General features: G+C 37.3%; 2 protein-coding genes across 3 annotated transcripts; both read left to right on the forward strand.

Annotated features, from left to right (window-relative positions):
* The first annotated feature begins 8870 nt into the window (after window positions 1-8870).
* Window positions 8871-11478, forward strand: LOC149816026 (endoglucanase 16-like). The gene is made up of 8 exons (XM_089988007.1): window positions 8871-9086; window positions 9253-9465; window positions 9612-9812; window positions 9895-9972; window positions 10117-10266; window positions 10340-10448; window positions 10630-10793; window positions 11155-11478. Exons 1-8 carry the CDS (start codon window positions 8871-8873, stop codon window positions 11476-11478), a joined length of 1455 nt encoding a protein of 484 aa, XP_089844133.1.
* A 4062-nt stretch (window positions 11479-15540) lies between these two features.
* Window positions 15541-16747, forward strand: LOC149816027 (small ribosomal subunit protein uS8z/uS8w). 2 transcript variants are annotated; one of them, XM_089987575.1, is made up of 4 exons: window positions 15541-15597; window positions 15895-16037; window positions 16149-16309; window positions 16491-16747. In XM_089987575.1, exons 2-4 carry the CDS (start codon window positions 15905-15907, stop codon window positions 16587-16589), a joined length of 393 nt encoding a protein of 130 aa, XP_089843701.1. In that variant the 5' UTR covers window positions 15541-15597; window positions 15895-15904; the 3' UTR covers window positions 16590-16747. The 2 variants fall into 2 exon arrangements, with proteins under 2 accessions (XP_089843701.1, XP_089843702.1); XM_089987576.1 differs by having other exon boundaries at window positions 15543-15593.
* Window positions 16748-19399: the final 2652 nt, after the last annotated feature.

A 19399-nucleotide genomic window follows, 5' to 3' on the forward strand; every position in this document is an offset into this window, starting at 1 on the left:
AAAATTGAAGTATCATCATCCACAATCATATGAGTTTTATCAATTATGGTACTTTTAAGTAGGTTGTATAAGTTTCTAACTCGAATTATTTTTATATCCTTGGAGATTTTGATAACACCTTCTTGCTCGATAAATTTATAGTCGCAGGTATTAAACTTTTCTTCAAATCCAATACATGTCTCACATTCTAATCGTGTCATCATACAAGTTGGGTGACATTTATATCTATGCACCAACTTGAGGGGGAGTATTGAAGGTAAAGAAAAAAAGGTAAGTACACTACATGGATGAGGGTCAATAGTGATGACATTTCTCACCGTTATTCAACTATTTATCTCCATTATAGGTCTATAACGATGACAAATAATGGTCATCAATTTTCAGCCTTAGTTGAATAATAACGACGATATTTGTAGGTCGTTGTTAATGTGTGACCCAACATCGGTGATGAATCTCGTCGAAACTGGAAACATCATTAGCAACCACCCACCATATAACAGCAACATATATATAATGATGACATTTTTGTGTCACCATTTTAGGCTGTAACGAGAAAAATTAACTCATCATTATAGTCTATTAACAACAAGAAATCATCATTTTAGGCTATGACAATGACAATTACATCATCATTATAGGTTGTAATAGTGACATAGTGTTAAGGCCTATAACAACAATACAAAAATGTCACTATTACATGCTTTAAACCTGCAAAAATATATTTTTATATCAGTTTTAATTTTTTTATATTATATTAAATAAAATAGAAAATACAATTTAAATATACACTTTAAATAACCTCAAACATACATTCATTCAAATATAAACATACACTTCTTCAACCTCCTCAAACAATCAACTTCGAACATATACTTCAAAAAATAAACACACTTCTCCAACTTCTTCAAACATTCATTCTCTCCAACCCTCTCAAACATTCAACTTCAAACATACATTCAAATATAAGCATACACTTAAAAAACAAATACACTTTTCGAACCTTATCAAACATTCATCATTTTCAACTCCCTCAAACATTCAACTTCAAATATACATTCAAATATAAATATATACTTTAAAAAACAAACATAGATAATCTTCAAACCCCTCCCTTACATTCTCTCCAAACATGCAACAAACACACTTCAAGAATGACTACAACCTGATAATTCAATCATAACAATGCTAATGATGATGGTTGCAGTATAAGAATTCAACCCGATAACATCTAAATATCTTAATCACATTACAATTGAAAGCTTAATAATGCTTTTGCCTTTTCCTGCACTTACATGAGAATTTGAAAAAACATAAAGATAACATTAACAAAATATCTTGTCACATTTAAAAGGATGTCAATTGTAATTATATATATATATATATATATATATATATATATATATATATATATAATCAGTTTGACACTAACTACAACAGAAAAAGATTTAATATAGGCCAAACAAGAAAAGAAACTATAAACAAATATGTGTCTTTAAAACATAATATGACATAAAAAACTATGACATGTTTATCTAACAAATATACATTTGGCAGTCTTATCAACGAGAAAATAAGAGAGATCTAGGATGGGGGGTTATGTCTAAGATACTCTATGAAAGTGTGCATTTGTTCTCTGAACTTCTTATTTTCTTCTCTTTCTCGTTCTCAGACTTCTTTCTTTCACTCATAGTCTTCTTTCTCTCACTCCAGTTGTTTTCTTAATTATTGAAGCTCTGACTGTATCGCCTCTAGCTAAGAAGATAGCCCTGAAACACAAATTTTTCCTTTTGATGGAATGGCAAATGCACCCATCCCTCTCACATGTCCAGACCGCTCCCTGATAACTTTGACAAAGATGTCTTGCTATGACATCGATGGACTTTCTTGTGAAGAACATATTTCATCACTTTTAATCTCTACAAAGTGCAACTTGTTCTGCCCGACAATAATATTTAGTTATCAGTAACTAATAATAATGTACAAAATAAAATGAATGAATGTAGATTCAGCCTCACTGCTACAAAGTGTGAGTTACTTAAAAAGGTGTCTTCGACTTTATTGCAGATGAATGTCATGTAATTTGAATGTAGATTCAACTTCACTGCTATAAAGTGTGAGTTACTTAAAAAGGTGTCTTCAACTTTATTATAGATAAATGTCGTGTGATCTGAATGGGTGTGTGTCTCTTTGTAGAGCACACTCACCATCGGTTCCTGTCCATCTATTTCAATCTGAAAATAAAAATTTTAAATTTTTTTAAATCAAACATATTTAATACTATACTACTATATGAAGAAAATAAAGTTAGGGAATAAGAAAATTACCCTTGTTTGAAACCTATGAATGTATGAAGATGATCCACTAGTATGTTGAACTGTCTATTTTGCTCTATTCACGGAAATTTTCTCTGATGTCCACTGTTAACCAAAGAAAGATCAATTAGTTCACAAAAATCTAAAATTTTAAATATTTATTTAGTTATGAATATATATCCAATATTTATCATCCTAGTTTCTGATGAAAAAGTTGCAAATCCCTTTTCATACTTCATAGTCGATTTTCATGGAAGGATGTTTTGCTGCTTTATCGGGGTTTTCAAACCTCTTGTAATGCTTGTAAAAACCTTCTCGTACCTTTGATTATGATAGTTGAAGTTGCTTATCTACAGTAGCATGATATTCAACTATATCATTGTCTAAATCAAATTTTGCCTGCACCAAATTATCATATTATTGTTAGTAACACTTTTTTTATCGATTAATTTGTTTATCAAAATATACTTAGGCACTATACTTATATAAACTGCCTCACACAACACCATCTTCTTATTCTATTGGACCTTTATCCATGATTTGTGAGTTATGTTGGCACGCTCCCTAACGATGCATGAAAGCCTCAAAGAAAATATGAAGGCGCCCTCACCCACGATTCCTTATGTCTCAGGCTTGATAGTTACTGAAGCTTTTTGTTGCTTGCTTTGCTTTCGATGGACTACACATTTGCGTTGAAAAGATTTTACAATTGCTAATTTGTTGTAAAAAACAAATATATATATTAATAGGAATGATAATAATAAATTTTTAATTATACAAAAGAGATACTGAATTAATATTTATATGATGTTGTTGTAGACGACACTAGAGCTGCAGTGACTTGTAGTTTTTTTGGGGGGCTTCTCCTCCTCCCTTGAAGTATTGCCCACATGTGATATGAAGTGGATCTAGTCTACGTGTTCACCTTGGTTGGTAGGTGGTAAATCATTTCAAGAGAAGGAAAAACACAAACATCTTTGTCGTGAACGATTATATATCAACATCTATTAAATTTATGCAAACAATATTAGATCAGACTACATTGTACAAAATTGAATCATACAAGAATATTCACTATCATACATATATATTACGAAGAACTGATATACATTTTTAAACTTGCTTTTAATAGAAAAAAAGAACACAAAGGTATAAGATAAAGCAATAACACATGTACTTGCAATAGGTAGATGTTCAACTGCATTTATATTAAATTTTGGGTCTAGCCATGAGTTCACCAACCAATTAGGACTTTTTTGGAAACATAGGGTCTTCCTTCTCTACTTATGATGCAGACAAGCTGTAGTAACTTATATACATTTAGGTAGTTAAGATTTCATTCTTACATACATTTTATTTTTACTCAAATTCATTCTAAATTCTAATTTCCTATGTGGTTCTTAACAACCATTTATGAAAGAAAAAATTAATTGTTGGATGACAAACTTTAGTACTTATCAAGAAAATTTAGCGTGTGTTATATTTCTAAATATGATCCCTAAAAATGATGGATTTTTATATCTATAGTTGTTTAGTTATTTGCACATTATGATAATTTTGATTCTGCAGTTTCATCTCATGACAAAGTTGGTTGTTGGGTACTACTTAAAAATACTTCTTTTTTTCATGTTTTCTATTTTTTAGTCTGTGTTACAATATTGCGCTCATGCAAGTTGTGTAACAATGAAACTATGTTCTTACTAAGCTTAACACATTTGTAGGCACTATATTATGAGATTATGGCCATGGAAGTATGAATACAAACACATTGACAAACATTTAAAATGATAAAGCAATAACATCTTTATGTTTTATAACATTCAATAACACTATATCAATACAAAGTGAAAGAAATTCACAAAAATAAAAATCTAACTAATGGCTAACAATGAGGCCATTTAGGTTTTCTTTGGAACCCACTAACTGGAAGTACAACACAACTAAAGGACTGAATTAAGAGATCTCTCCATTTCAATATTACAAATAATTATTCAATTGTTAAAATAATTTCTTTGTATCTAAAGGTGATTCTGTCAATTTTCAAATCTTCTTTTTTTCTCATTGTTCATAATATCCAGTCGTTCTTTTAGTTTAGGAGGACTCATAGCTTTAAAAGAGTTCAATAGATCATCTGACTCTTCAAGGAAAAGAGATTGATTTATTTTACAACTAAACAAATACATTAATTGTTCAAGTAAATTTGATCAGGACCCTATTGAGTCTTCTAGGACCATAGAAGGATAACTTTCAATATGGCTGAAGACTAAGATATTCTATAAAGCCAACATCTCTACTTTGTGCCTAACATTTATTCTAATAATAGAACTTACAAACTTTTGATGCCTCTGACTAACTTTTCATATCTAATTACTTCTCAGCCAAAACAATAATCAGCTTCCTCAAATATATAGTAGTAAAGATAACCCACCATTAATCAAAACAGAATATGGAATATGTATTTTCTATGCATGCCATAATTAATGTCATCGATAGATAAAAAATATAAATCAAAAGTTCTAGGCAAATACTAGAAACTAAGTTGACATATGAGAGAGAGGAAAACCTTACAAATCCAGAATCATAGTAAAAAAACCGATATAGAAGCCTAATAATAGTTGATTTACCTACAAGTGCACACCCTCATTAATAAATAAGCAAAGATATGGGGATAATGATATTATAAATAAACAAAAGCGAGGGATGGAGGAGCATTTTGTTGGAAGTCTAGAGAGGAAAAAATATTAACGGTAAACCACATGAAGATTATTAACATTAGTTTAAGGTAATGTTATGATTATGTAAAATATGTCACAACTGATGCCCTAAGTTTGCCGTTATGTAAAATACAGTATGCTAAGACATCATGGCTCCAAATGAAAATAAGCCCAAATAATCATTTGCAGAGTACACATATAATCACAATTGGTTGCAAGACAACCAATAAAATGAAATTAAACAACTCAGAGGAAACTATTGCGGAGAATGAGGTCTACTAGTTCATCTTAACTTATTTGAATCAAGACAACCTCATCAGCAATCTAAAATAAGGTTTTTATTATGAAGATGAGATTAGCTGAGTCAAGTTGAATATCAAAATCAATTCTTAGATATAATAATTATAAAAAATCAATTATCTTAGAATTGTCCTCATATTATACACCTTGAAAGACTTGAAAAGTCTTATCATTGCCACTAGTGTTAACAATTGCTACACTCCTTCCTGCAGCTAACTGAAATGATACACCATCAAGTATCTTATGATCTATTAGGTAGATGGAATATAAAAATAGAAAAAGTAGATAAGATGAACAAACTAACAATAAAAAGCATATCGAGAAACCAATGCGAGGACCAAAGCAAAAATAATATTGCAAAGATACAATATGACTACTATACTGCAACATGGTGGCAATTTGGATAGTCTATAAGGCCTTTCCCTCTACACATACTTGTATCTCATCCTTATATGAATTGGATATTTTTATGTGTTATTTATGTTGACCAACACATCTATGCTTTTATACTGCATTACTCGTGCAGATTTAGAGTAAGTCAGGGCTGGGTTCGACGGAGCCAAACCCAATCCGGAAAGAAGAATAAAAAAAAGAAGAAAGAGAAGAGGAGGAAGAAGAAGAGAGAGATAGAGAGATGCCTTGGAGAGGGAGGCCAGGGTCAGGCAACGTCACCCGAAGGAGGAGGGAGGTCGAAGAGAGAGAGAGAGAGAGAGAGAGAGAGAGAGAGAGAGAGAGAGAGAGAGCAAAAAAAAATCAAAGGGCCTGTCAGACCCTAATTATAGACTCAATAACAACAACATTTATGTCACCGTTATACAGTAATCTATAACAAAGACATAATTGTCGCCGTTATAGAGTCTATAAGTATACAATATAACGGCGATATACAAGGTCATCATTATTGAGTAAAACCTTATAATGACGACATGTATACATTATCGTTATTCAGCTTTAATGGTGAGATTATCAACCGTTAAATATTGACATTAAAATGTTTTTAATGACAATATTTAACAACCAAATAATGTCAGCATTAAAGATGTATCTTTAAAGAGATATATAAGGTTGTTGTTATAGGTATGCTTATAACGATAACATGTGTGCCGTAGTTGATCAATCACGATGACTTTTATTATCGTCGTTAAAGCATCACCACTGTTGACAATCATCCTCGTAGTGACCATAAAATATCGTCGTTATATATAAACATACCTCTAACGACAATAGCTAAGATTGCCGATATAGGTATGTTTATAACGGCGACATAGTTAACGACCATATAATATTGCCGCTATAAATATACCTATCACGATGATATCTTAAGGCACCGTTATAGACATGTCCATAATTGTGACATTTGTTTGGGGCCATGGTATTCATGGAGATATCTAAAGTCGTCGTTATTGCTCAGTCAATAGCCACGACTTTTTATGTCACTATTAAAGAGTCGCTACTATTGACCCTCATACCTGTAGTGGTAGGTGAACAACAACATAAATGTAAAATGCAATTCGGCGAAAAGCGGCTCACACTTTTCACCGTATGGTTGGTTTAAGTCCAAAGATTCATTGGACAAGTTAGTTACTACTGCCCTTATTTTGGTTTAGATTACTGCTGTATAAGAGGGAAAAAAGAAGGAAACTGCAAAATGGACCCTCACGGCTCTTCCCCTAACACTAATTTTTTATGGTGCATGCCCATCATAAAGTAGTTCCTTTGCCATTCTTATTGCAGATAACTGTGAGCTTTGTGAGTATCACTAATGCTAGCAAAAAAAGAACTTTAGTTTCTAAGCTCAAAAGTACAATATGTCTTTCTTTCTTTTCGTTCTTATGCGCGCTTTGGTCTCACAAACAGATAACCCTTGCTACTTATGAAGGCTATAATATATCAACAAAATATTTGGGAATTTCGCTTCTTAATTTCAAGGCCTAGCGGTGCATGGATCCACTAAAGATGGTCAAAGTCGGTCTACATTGGAAGGGAAACAAAAAATAGGTTGATTTAAACCACATTATGACTTTCGGATCCCATCATATTTGCTTGTATGATTCTCACGTAGATCCCACTTGAGCCCGACCATGTTCGTTCTGAATCCAACCAGATTCAGCCATATACTATTCATAATATGTCGGTTTATTTCATAATTACTTGGCTGGAATACCAACAAATTTGTATTTCTAATTATGGGGATGGACAAAGAATGCAAAATAGGTGGATCTTTGAGCCCGATCCGAAGCAGTGATGGATATGGCTTGATTTTGATCTGGATTAAACGACATCGTGTCCGTATAATCTGTGTCAGATTTGAAATGCATGTGTTGGGATAAACTAATCAAATCGTTAGAACCGGTACCTCAACCTCAAGCATGCAAATCACTATTGGTGGACCTGGACCATATCGTGAATCCTGAGTCTTATCACTACGTATTTATACTTAATCCGTGTCCCAACATTTACGTTATGGAGTCAAGTTTTGAGAGATTTAACACTACCTTAAAAAAAAAATGTATGGTCGGATATGGATGATCTATCTTACACCTGAGTCAACAAAAAACCTGAAGCCCACAATGGGATACATGGGAATCAGGGTAGACCCCGAACCGACCCCCATCCAATCCATTGACAGCAATTGGGGATGGTGGTGGTGGCACGAGCTGTCACAGGGACACGCTATTTTGGCTGTGTGTCCCTGGTGACACAAGCGGACACGCCGACTTGGAATGGCATTTTTTAAAACATTTGTAAATAATATTTTATATGTTAAAATATTAAAAAATAGTTTTTTTATTGATTAAAAAAAAATATGTGTCCTCGTGTCCCATTTTTGAAAAAAAAAAATTTGAACTTTCCAGTTGAATCCCAATCCCGCATCCTCGAGTTCACGAATCATTGTGGCATAGGACAGGAGAATGAAACCAAACGTTGTTTCCTATACACCCAAATTTAGCAGGCCAAGGCAAAAGGGAACCCAAAATTAGTCCATATATATATTCTCACTAAACCTCTCCCACCCCCAACCCCCTAAATACGTAGCCAACCTTTTTGTCTTTCTTCCTGTTCCCCGAGGACGATGGGGCGCACGGCTCGCCTTTAAATTCGGAAACCAATCACCCGACTCCATCATGTCGAGTGTGTGTGTCCCTACCACGATGCCGTACATCATATGTCAGATCTTATCCGTCCAACGACGCATCTGGACGGCTAGCATTAGTCCACATTCGGGGTGAAAATGCTAATTAATCCTAGACATCGGTTGGACGGCTAGGATCGACATATGATGGATCTCACCATATAAATTATGATGGGATCAGTGCTTGTGCTTCCTCCGGATGCCATTCCCTTGCTTGTTGGGCGCCACGGCGCCAGCCACTGTGACTCGAATCAGAGTAACGGAGGCTCTCCTAAAGAAGGAAACAATAACGTCCCTTCTACCGCGTCATCGTTATTATATAAGCCCGATCAACACCGTCTCTTTGTTTAAGTTAGATCTCTCTCTCTCTCTCTCTCTCTCTCTCTCTCTCTCTCTCTTGAGGTTTAGGCGATGGGGTTTCCCGTTAGATTGCTAACGACCCTAGTCTTTGTATGGCTTGTGGCTTCTGATACGTGGTTGATCTTGGTTGATGCCGATTTCGATTACAAGGACGCATTGGCGAAATCTATCCTCTTTCTAGAAGCACAGAGATCGGGAAAGCTTCCGGCTGACAAAAGAGTCTCATGGAGGGGGGATTCTGGGCTCAATGATGGCAAACATGCTAATGTATATTCCGTCAACCTCCTCCCTTGATGCATCTTTTTGGTTTTCTTGATCAGTATCATAGTGCCTTTTCATTTGCTTCACAATGGTTGCTCAAGAACAATGTCTTAGAATGAACTTCTTCAAAGCCTATATAAGTATGAATAAAATGCTCGATCGGATGTTGCAGGTGGACCTTGTCGGTGGATACTACGATGCGGGGGACAACGTGAAGTATGGGCTTCCGATGGCCTTCACGGTGACCACACTCGCATGGGGAGCCATCGCCTATCGAGCACAGCTTCGGAAAACCGGCGAGCTTGAGAACGTCCACTCAGCCATCCGTTGGGGCACCGAGTATTTCCTCAAGGCCAGCTCTCGACGCAACCGTTTGTGGGTGCAGGTCAGAACTCCCAAGTTAATCTCTTCCAACAAATTAACCCTAATGGAGTCTGGCCAGCTTCATAACTTTCATATCTACTCTGTCATTAATGTTACAAACTTGTCGATCAAGAATATATAATACTATCATATATTCGATCATCATAGGTTGGGGACCCGGTTGCTGATCACCAGTGCTGGGCGAGGCCAGAGAACATGGACACCCCACGAACCGTTTACGTGATCGACCAGAACACGCCAGGAACTGAGATCGCAGCAGAGACCGCCGCAGCGATGGCCGCCTCGTCGATCGTCTTCAGAAGAGTTGATCATCCTTACTCTCGCCGGCTTCTCAACAAGGCCAAATTGGTAAAATGAACTCTCTCTCTCTCTCTCTCTAGATCTCTCTCGATTGCAGAGATACTTATTTGTTTTTCAATCTAATTTGCAGCTGTTCGAGTTTGCTGTAAATCACAGAGGGAGCTATGATGGCGAATGCCCGTTCTACTGCTCCTTTTCAGGCTACAATGTTCGTATTTCTGTTCTTATATGACTAACATACTTCAAATGCATGTAGCTTTTCCTATTCATGTTTTGTCACAAGAGGGCTGCATTTCACTTGTGAGAAATGCCATATGATTAGTTTTGGCTGTTTGGCATTTATTGGATGTAGGATGAACTGTTGTGGGCGGCAACGTGGCTTTATAAAGCCACGAAAAGGCCAACCTATTTGAAATACATACAAGAACAAGGCATCAGTGCTACAGTTGATGAATTCAGCTGGGATCTCAAGTACGCCGGCGTCCACGTCCTCTTGTCCGGCGTGAGTACTCTCTCCCTCCCTCTCTCTCATGGTAATGTAATGAGAACTGATGCTTATCTTCTTCCTTCAACAGTTATATTTCGAAGGTGCGACTAGTATGGAGAGCTACAAGAAGGAGGCTGATAACTTCGTATGCTCGGTCCTCCCGGATAGTCCCTACAGCAAGATTTATGTCTCCCCAGGTCTCTCTCTCCCTCTCTCATGTTGATGATTATACCCTTTTCTTTTCAGTGAAAATCCAAATAATTTCGTTTATATAGCAAAATGATCACTTTCGTCACAGTAAGAATCAGATTTGCTATATATATAAAATTCGTGCAAGCATTGCTTAACCTAATGGCTCTTCGATTACTTGCGGTTCAGGCGGCATGATTCACATCCGAGACGGGGCGAACACACAGTACGTTACCAGCACGGCGTATTTGCTGAGTGTGTACAGTGATCTCCTGACCAGACACGGTCAAACCGTTAACTGTGGCGGTCGCCAGTACCAACCCTCCGATCTCATGGCTTTCTCCAAGAAACAGGTATCGTCTATTCTGGGCTCTATGGCACATCAACTCGTACTAACAAAATTCGCATCAAATGTACACAAATATAAAGTGGGTGGGCCTTAGCTGCTAAGGTTCCATTTATCATGCAGGGTCACCTCAGTTTTTTTAGAATTTTACGCTGCTGGCACGATGACCATAAGTATGATCATGTCTTCAGTTTAAAAAAAAATACATGCACAGGCCAATATCTAACTGCACCTTTTATCTCCATCCAAGCTATTAATATTAGCTTGGGAGGGGTGGCCGATCACGTAGCCTATGACAGTGACATTTGGCATGAATTTTGCATTTAGGAGTTTGGTTTGACAATGGGTCAGTGTGTGTGTCTGCTCAGATTGACTACCTGCTCGGGAACAACCCGCGTGGCATGTCATACATGGTGGGGTTCGGGCCGAAATCACCTCAGCAAGCTCACCACCGAGGGTCCTCCGTGCCGGAGATGAGCCCAGCCAACCAGGTGAGCTGCTCGATGAGCTTCAGCATGTGGTTTTCGAGGCAGGGGGCCAACTTCAACGAGCTCACCGGAGCCATAGTGGGTGGCCCGGACCGCTACGACAACTTTGACGACTTCAGATGGGACTCCCCCAAGCTCGAACCCACCACCTACATCAACTCTCTCGCCGTCGGTGTCCTCGCCAAGCTAGCCGCACCAGTTTAATGTTTGACCGGACCCACAAGGATGCGCCTCAAGGCTTACTACCCAAACTGAATCACATACAAACAATTGTCAAAGTAGCAATATGAAACTTTAATTCATACATTATAAAGAATGTTTTCCAATTAAAATCAAGCATATCTTAGTCATTTAGCTAGTTGGTTTGCCCGTTAGCTTGCTTGAGAGTTTTCATAAATAGGATGTGAACGGTGACCATCAAGCATGGTTGAAAAAGGCGACCACGTAGAAAGTGCATCTTCTTGCAACTGATCTAGGGCAGTCAACGGGTCGGGTTTAATTGTACCAGGCACCCGTCCCGAACCCAACCTGAAATTTCTGGGTATGGCATGCAAATTGCTGACCCAAACCCCGACCAGAGCAATATGAGGGCCGGGTTTGGGTCATGATTTTTTCCGGATACCCGATCCGACGTAGCTTTTTTCCCCAGGTACCCAACCCGAGTGTTATATATATATTTTTAATAAAATAAAATTTTGAAATTATGCAGGTCCGGGTTTGGCATTCCATTTTCGTGACCCAACAAAAGCCGAACCCAATAATTATTTATCCCCGCAGACCCTGACCCGATCCGTTGGCAGCCCTAAACTGATCAATTGGGGTGGGGTTGGTTAAGAACTTAATATGTTGCCTCACATATGTTTTTATAGAATCCAAAACAGACAGATAATAGTTGTTCTTAGCTTGACGGGATGTGGAAGACGCTTGAAGTTTACATGGTGGTGTTGGACTCCGTATCACCAGAGTCTATTCCGACCTGGCTGGCTCCATGAAGTCTGGATCAACCGGGTCATGGCTAGGCTCGTGCTCGCGCTAGGCAGATGCGAGTGCACCTTGTGAGATATACAAAGGGCTAAAACAGCTGTAAACAAGAATTGGAGTGCATGAACTCATATATTGTGCCTTATCTTGTCGGGATACTATGTGATCGCCGGTCGAGACTCTTTCAGCTATAACACAGATCCGGGTTCGAACCCTTGAGCTGTTCAACAAACAGGAAAAGCTGAATTGTAAAACCTTTTGAAGCTGAATGGGTAAGGATGATGTGCCCGTGTGGGTCTTTGACAATGCCCAAATCCATCTCACTTGGAAACTCGGAATGTGGGAGAGTAGAGTTTATGTAAAATCACATTGCACATCTTTTATGTGCTGCTGCACCTTAGCACCCCTCCATCTTTTTTTTCATACAGCCTGCCAGCTGTGGGGAACAGCAGATGAAGTGCTCAAGTGCAGCAACACATTTGAAATGTGCAATGTGATTGTACCTGATCTTTTTTATTATGAAATGAAGCACGATGAAAATTAAAATTAATTAAACAATCAATTAAGCTTTGTCAGAGAGAGAGAAAGAGAGACGCAAGGGAACAAGGAGTTAATGAATTACCTATCCCCACTATTGTTTAGAAGCTTGGATTTTGAGGAACGATAGTTGAAATGGGTAAATGGTATCATCTTCCTATTTCAATATCCTCAGGATGATGTAATTGACAGCTCTACTCTTGTCACTTATTGTCATCTCTGTTCCAAAAGAAAGCCTTATATACAAATATGACTTTATTGTGCTTTCTCTTCTAATCGTGACAAACTATACCAGGGTTATTGGGAGCAAGGTTGTTTAATGCGATGAGGCGAAGCGAGGCGTTGAGCCTGCGCTTGGCCTCTGGTACTGAGGCGTACGCCTCTCACAACATGAGACTCTCAAGTATATGTGGTATTATCTAAAATATCGTAAAAATATGTGGCATCACACTCAACGCCTCGCACTAATGAAACATTTCATCATTATTATGGTGAACATGGCTGCTTCTAACCCAGAAATCCCAGATTTGGGTTAGAAACTTTTTATATTTACTTTAAGCGCATCACAACAATGCCTCAGTACCTTGAGCGTGCGCCTCGCCTCTGAGGCGTATGCTTCAGGTACTGAGGCGTACGCCTCTCACAACACTGATTGGAAGCGTCATATAACATGGGGAAGCACATTTTTAAAGCGTTAGAATGTAGCACTTTTGAAACGTGTTGAAAAGCACAAAAAATTTAAGGGTGCTTTCTCCGCGCTTCTCCTTTTTTTGTCATATTTTTTTTATTTTTATTGTTCTTTCTTTTTATTTTTCACTCCTTAGGTCGCTTTTGGTTTGCTTTTTACGTCGTTTTCAATTTGCTTCTCTTCTCGTTTTCGAGACGATTATTTGTTAGCTTCTAACTTGTTACACACATCTGGCTTCCTAAAATTTTGAAAGTTTCTTGCTTTATGCTTCTGCTTCCTGAATCACTTTCCGCTCTCGCTTCTCCTACTCGCAACTCTAGACTTTAGATACCTAACTCAAATAATTGGCATTGATCTTAAAATTGTGTGTGTAAGAAGAGCTGAGCCGAGGTCAGATAAGGTGATATGTCAAAGTGCAAATTTTGTGTAATATGATCTTTATCACTGCTATTCAATGTACAAACAGTGGGGCCCATTAAAGTGCTGATGTCATTTTCACAACACAAAAATCTTGTGTTTTGACATATCACTTGATCTGACCTTGACCTAGCCTGCGCTTGACATAACACATGGGCTAGGTCACTCGGGTCTTGAAGTTTGATCTAAATCCTGGAGTGTGGAATGCAATTATCTTTCACTAGACATCTGATAACAAGTAGTGCTGCAAACGGATTTAGATATTGTCCGATATTCGTTCTGAGTTTCGCTGGTAATTTCTGGATTTGAATCCTTGAAGTAAAATCTTAATGGGCATTTGGATTCAGGTCAGAGTGAGATCAGTATTTTAAGTTGGATCTGATTTTTTTCTGAATCAAAATCTGATCTGGTTGCATTTTTTACATGTAAATAGCTTGCTTTTGTTTCATTTTTTTGAATCGAGTATTACTTCACGTATTTCAGATTCAGATACAACATTACCTTATTGGATCTGATGTAGATCTAGATCTGGATTCAGGTCGTACCCTAATGCACTGAGTCCTGGAAATTTACCAAAACCCGAAAGTACGCAAGTAAGATTGTGTCCGCTGCTAAACTTCGGAGACAAAGGCATAAAGGTGCGTATTAGGGTCAGGGTTTGGTGATAAACAAGGAGTCAGATTCAAAGGATTCCATTAATATATGGAGCTGGGTATGGTTTATAAAATTTCATACCAGACCTGGGCCTGATCCGGGTTCCGACTAAGACCTGCAACTTTACAATGTAAAAAAAGATAAAAAATATTATTTTATCAGGTATGGTCCAGGTCTGATTCATGTAATCCTTGTATATATGGTCCAGGTATGGACCTGAGTCCATACCCGATATCAGCATCTTAAATCAATTCTGGGTTTGATCTCACCTGGGTTCGAACCAAACCCGAGCCATTGACACCCCTACCAGTAGGGATGCAAACAATTCCGATCTAGAACAACTAAATATATCGGGATTCGGATCTGGAACAGCAAAAAATCACAAAACCTCCATCCTGGATCCAACCCATTTGCATCCCTTGTTGCCGGTGACACAATTCAAGTAGTAACCATTGGATCGTTTTTCAGCCATGTTTTTAATAAAATAGATAGCTCTATTTGGCCTTGACTTGAAAACAACTAGACCGCATTCTGTAAGAAATATCGGGTCTGCTATGTCGAAAATAAACTTAACTATATCATAAAAAAAGAAATATGGGTCTGGACTTGGATCATTCTGCTTTGCACGTGTCAGTTCCCCTATAATCGGATGTGACAAGAAGGTTGGTGTAGTCTAGACCTAGTTAAGGCCACAAGAAGTTGGGTCTATATACCCACTTAATCCATCCAGATCCGACCTAGTCAGGTGTGGGGAGTTCGGACCAAACCTTGCCTAGTCCACATTTCTACGTCACGGGACCCTAACTCATCCAAGTTATATAGGCGCTGTGTACACTTATTTGAGCCTCTTTTGAAGCACGGGGCAACGTTTAGGACATCGTTGCCTTTTATTTAAAAGTAAAGGATGTTATCGAACTTTTTCACCAAAGAGAAGGGTATTACTATTAGTCCAACAAAAACCCTAATCGCCAGCCTCCCTTCCCTATTTCTCCAAGGGGCTCAGATTTAGGCGTCCGCTCGGCCTTCCCGGCAGCTCCTTCAAGTAGGTTTGGGCCTCTCTTATTTCTTCGTCGTGTTCTTGTTATTTGTCTACCGTATGCCTTCAATTTCATGGTTTCTTTCTTGTTCCTGATTTCTGGTTTTCAAAATCTTTTTGGGAATCTTAATTTCGCTTTTTCATTAGTTTAGAAACCCTAAAAATCTCTTTCTTTCGGAGTATATTTCAGTTGTTTAGAGGTGTTTAGGTTTCTTTCCTAGAAACGGGATTTTGGAGATTTTTTAGCCGCGGATTTTTCAGTACTTGGGTGCATAGGGATTGTTGATGTTGTGTGGGATACTCTCAGGCTTGTCAAGATGGTGAGAATCAGTGTTTTGAATGATGCTCTGAAGAGCATGTACAACGCTGAGAAGAGGGGAAAGCGGCAAGTCTTGATTCGTCCCTCGTCGAAAGTTATCATCAAGTTTCTTCTGGTGATGCAGAAGCACGGTGAGCAAGTAGACATTCATTGACGTTACATTATCTCCTTGTTGTTTTTGTTAAATAGTTTTAGATGCAGGATCGATATTGATAGTGTGTTGGGTATTTCTCTTTTCGAAGGTTACATTGGGGAGTTTGAAGTTGTGGATGACCACAGAGCGAACAAGATTGTTGTGGAGTTGAATGGGAGGCTGAACAAGTGTGGAGTGATAAGTCCTCGTTTTGATATTGGAGTGAAGGAGATTGAATCATGGACTGCTCGTTTACTTCCTTCGAGACAGGTAACTAAAGCCTCTCCTTTAGTGGTTATAATTGCTACTTCGTTTATGCGTACAAACAGTTGTATATGATTTCTTTCATCTTTGGTCATAGTTGGTGTGTTTTCCGGATGTTTTTAAGTATTTTTCTTTGTAGTGGTTCATACTTATGGTGAAGTGTCTGCTTCATCTTATTTGCTTGCAGTTTGGTTACATCGTTTTGACTACATCAGCGGGCATCATGGATCATGAGGAAGCAAGGAGAAAGAATGTTGGTGGCAAAGTCTTGGGCTTTTTCTACTAGGAACTTCTGCGAGTTAAAGATTCACCTGCCTTTTTGTTTCTTTAAGAGAGACTTATAATTGTTTTGGATGTTCAATTTTGATATGCACTATTCAATTTGATAGTATTTGTGTTTATCAATACTTTTATTAATGCTATTTGAAAGATGAATTTGCTGTAGTTCTAGGTTACATTCTAATGGGGCTTGATCTCCGTGTTGCATTTGCTTTTGTTCTAAAACTTAGTAATCTGTTAAAGATAGCTACTAAGGGAAAACTGGTTGGTCGTCTAAGTTGCAAAAGCAATTTACATTGTTAGCATTGTCTTGCTTTCATCTAAAAGTCAATATTTAAACAACAAAATATACTTTTTATGTGCATGTGCAGCAATTGAGGAAGTTCTTTCATGGAGTGGGCAAAGTGGTAAGTCTCCAATAGAGAATCTGGTCATATGAAAGCATCAACTTTGACTATTTGACATATTTTTTTCAGATATTTAGGCATAATGTCCCACGATTCAATGTTTATTGTACCTCTATGCTCAAAAGTGTGAAATTTTGGTTATTTTTCAAAATTTAGTGCAGGGATTTTGAGTGTCCTCTGCATGAGAATTCATTAGCTTATTCTGCTGATAGTAGCTAATGTATCATGGATGTGACATTGCCTTTTGGTTGAGGTTGTGTCAAAGCAATGACACTTAAGTTCTTTTCTTTTGGATGTCTCCTTCTTTGATGCAAGATGCACTTCCTACTTATAACATTGTTCAAGGAACTGTGGCCTGTTAACATAGGAAGTGAGACATTTTGTTTGTGTGAATTAGAAATTTCTAGTCATTATATTGGCATTCCTTTTGTTGACCACCCTGGTTGCCCTTGAATTTCCCTGAATGGTCAGCGATTTGTCTATGGCTAAGCTTCTTCTTAAATTACTCAGCTCCATGGTTTTGCATTCAACAATGCCATTTACATATTGATGGTTCTTTACCAATATTCCTGTGTGAATCAAACTATGGCCTGTTGTTTTTCTAATTATACTTCCTTTTGTATTGGGTATGCAAATATGTCCCCCATGAAGTCTAATCAATAGTTACCAGTTTGGGAATTAAAAATGGAAAGCAGAGAGGGAATCAACCACTTCAAACCTTTAGAGGGTTAGTGAAGGGAGAAGTGAGTAAGAAGTGATATGAGGAATTGTTTATGAGGCGATTGGGGAATCATGTAAAATACTCATAAATTGATGTAGATAAGAAATTTTTTATTAAATGAAGATCACAGTCAGAGAACTACATCATCCTAGTAGAAAATCTCTAGATTACTTAAGAGATTCACACACATATAGATCCAACAAAAGTGCAAAATATCCAAAAACAACGACTTAATTACCTTGCTTTGGATGCCAAACATTAAAATAATGAAAGAATTTGTGCAGCAATTTACACATACTTTATCACATATATTACAAATCTAAGAAACTTTCAACTAATATTAAGAACATATGTTAGCTACTATGTAATACTTTTGAGTAATAAAAAGATATGCAAAGGGCAGAAAGTGTTTATAGATCCGTACATCCACAATGATATCCCATCCATGAAAAAGAAAACAAAAGTCTATCATCCAAATAATGTCATACTTATATCACTATCATTTTATGAAAAAAAATCCAATGTGCAAATAGTGTTTTAACTGAGACTCGTGATTCCCAGTCATGGTAATTGACTAATTGGTATTGACAGCACCTTTGCTTCCTGCTTCCCAGGAATTGGGTTTCCTAGTTAATCTAAATTCTTACGGTAGCTATGGTCTGTTCTCTTGAGACCTTAGTTCTTGTGAAACCCCTGTTGGATGTATGTTATATGAAGCTATAATAATGTAATCAGGATTCTTAGTTAGTCTAAGTGCTTCCTGTAATTATGGTCTCGTGTCTTAAACCTCCTAGTCATTGTGGAAGCCCTCCTGTGCATAATTATCTCATTTATGGTTGAAAGGCATCAATCAGGTACTATACTCTGTCTTTGGCATCTTTGCGTCAATCAAGTAATTTACACTATCATACTCATGCTCAAGGTACAAATTTGTCATATCATTGGAGATGCACACCAAACATCCAATGTCTCTTAATATCTATCAGTAAGCAAAATCAAGGTTGTAAGTATCGTATCGTTGCCTGTATCGGTCGGGCCCAAACTAACATCGTATCGTATCTTAATATTGTATAGTAATTTTTTTAATAAAAAAAATTCAAAAAATCTAAAAAGATTAGCAAAAATTCTAGAAAAAGTGTAACACATGAAACATTGATGAATTGCACAAAGCACACCCATAAAATCACACTTATGTCTCTGTGAGCTACATAAGACATCATCAAAACATCAACTAATATAGAATTATAGATATTATTTCATGCCTGTCTCACAAGAACAATGCCAGAAGACTCATACTTTCATATTACATAAACATAAACAAAATAATCAATTTTATGAAATACGATTAAAAAAATCAATACGTATAGTACCATATCATATGATATGGTACTATACATTGGGTGTATCACACGATACATCTGATACATGTACAATACACACCCGTATTGAGATATGGGTGTGTATTGTATCATATCGTTTTTCCTCAAAGTAACTATATGTATCGTACCATATCGTACAATACAGTACGATACTTACAACACTCTGCAAGTCTTATTGCACAATTCAGGTTTGGTATAAAGTTACCTGAAGCTTCTTAGGTAGGTGGGAAGCTCACTTCCCGGAAACTCGCTTCGAAAGTGCGACACTCTTCGCTTTCGAAACTTCGTGGGAATCACGATTATCCCACAC

The sequence above is a fragment of the Nuphar pumila genome, chromosome 14 (genome assembly GCF_984573655.1).
Source record: "Nuphar pumila chromosome 14, dmNupPumi1.hap1.1, whole genome shotgun sequence".
Taxonomy (NCBI): Eukaryota; Viridiplantae; Streptophyta; class Magnoliopsida; order Nymphaeales; family Nymphaeaceae; genus Nuphar; species Nuphar pumila.

Excerpts from the sequence above, each read along its gene's own strand:
- LOC149816026 (XM_089988007.1), top strand. The coding sequence starts at position 8,871 with ATGGGGTTTCCCGTTAGATTGCTAACGACCCTAGTCTTTGTATGGCTT. Across the intron at positions 9,466-9,611 it reads GCAACCGTTTGTGGGTGCAG|GTTGGGGACCCGGTTGCTGA; the intron begins GTCAGAACTCCC and ends CGATCATCATAG. Across the intron at positions 9,813-9,894 it reads TTCTCAACAAGGCCAAATTG|CTGTTCGAGTTTGCTGTAAA; the intron begins GTAAAATGAACT and ends TCTAATTTGCAG.
- LOC149816027 (XM_089987575.1), top strand. The coding sequence starts at position 15,905 with ATGGTGAGAATCAGTGTTTTGAATGATGCTCTGAAGAGCATGTACAAC. Across the intron at positions 16,038-16,148 it reads TCTGGTGATGCAGAAGCACG|GTTACATTGGGGAGTTTGAA; the intron begins GTGAGCAAGTAG and ends CTCTTTTCGAAG. Across the intron at positions 16,310-16,490 it reads GTTTACTTCCTTCGAGACAG|TTTGGTTACATCGTTTTGAC; the intron begins GTAACTAAAGCC and ends ATTTGCTTGCAG.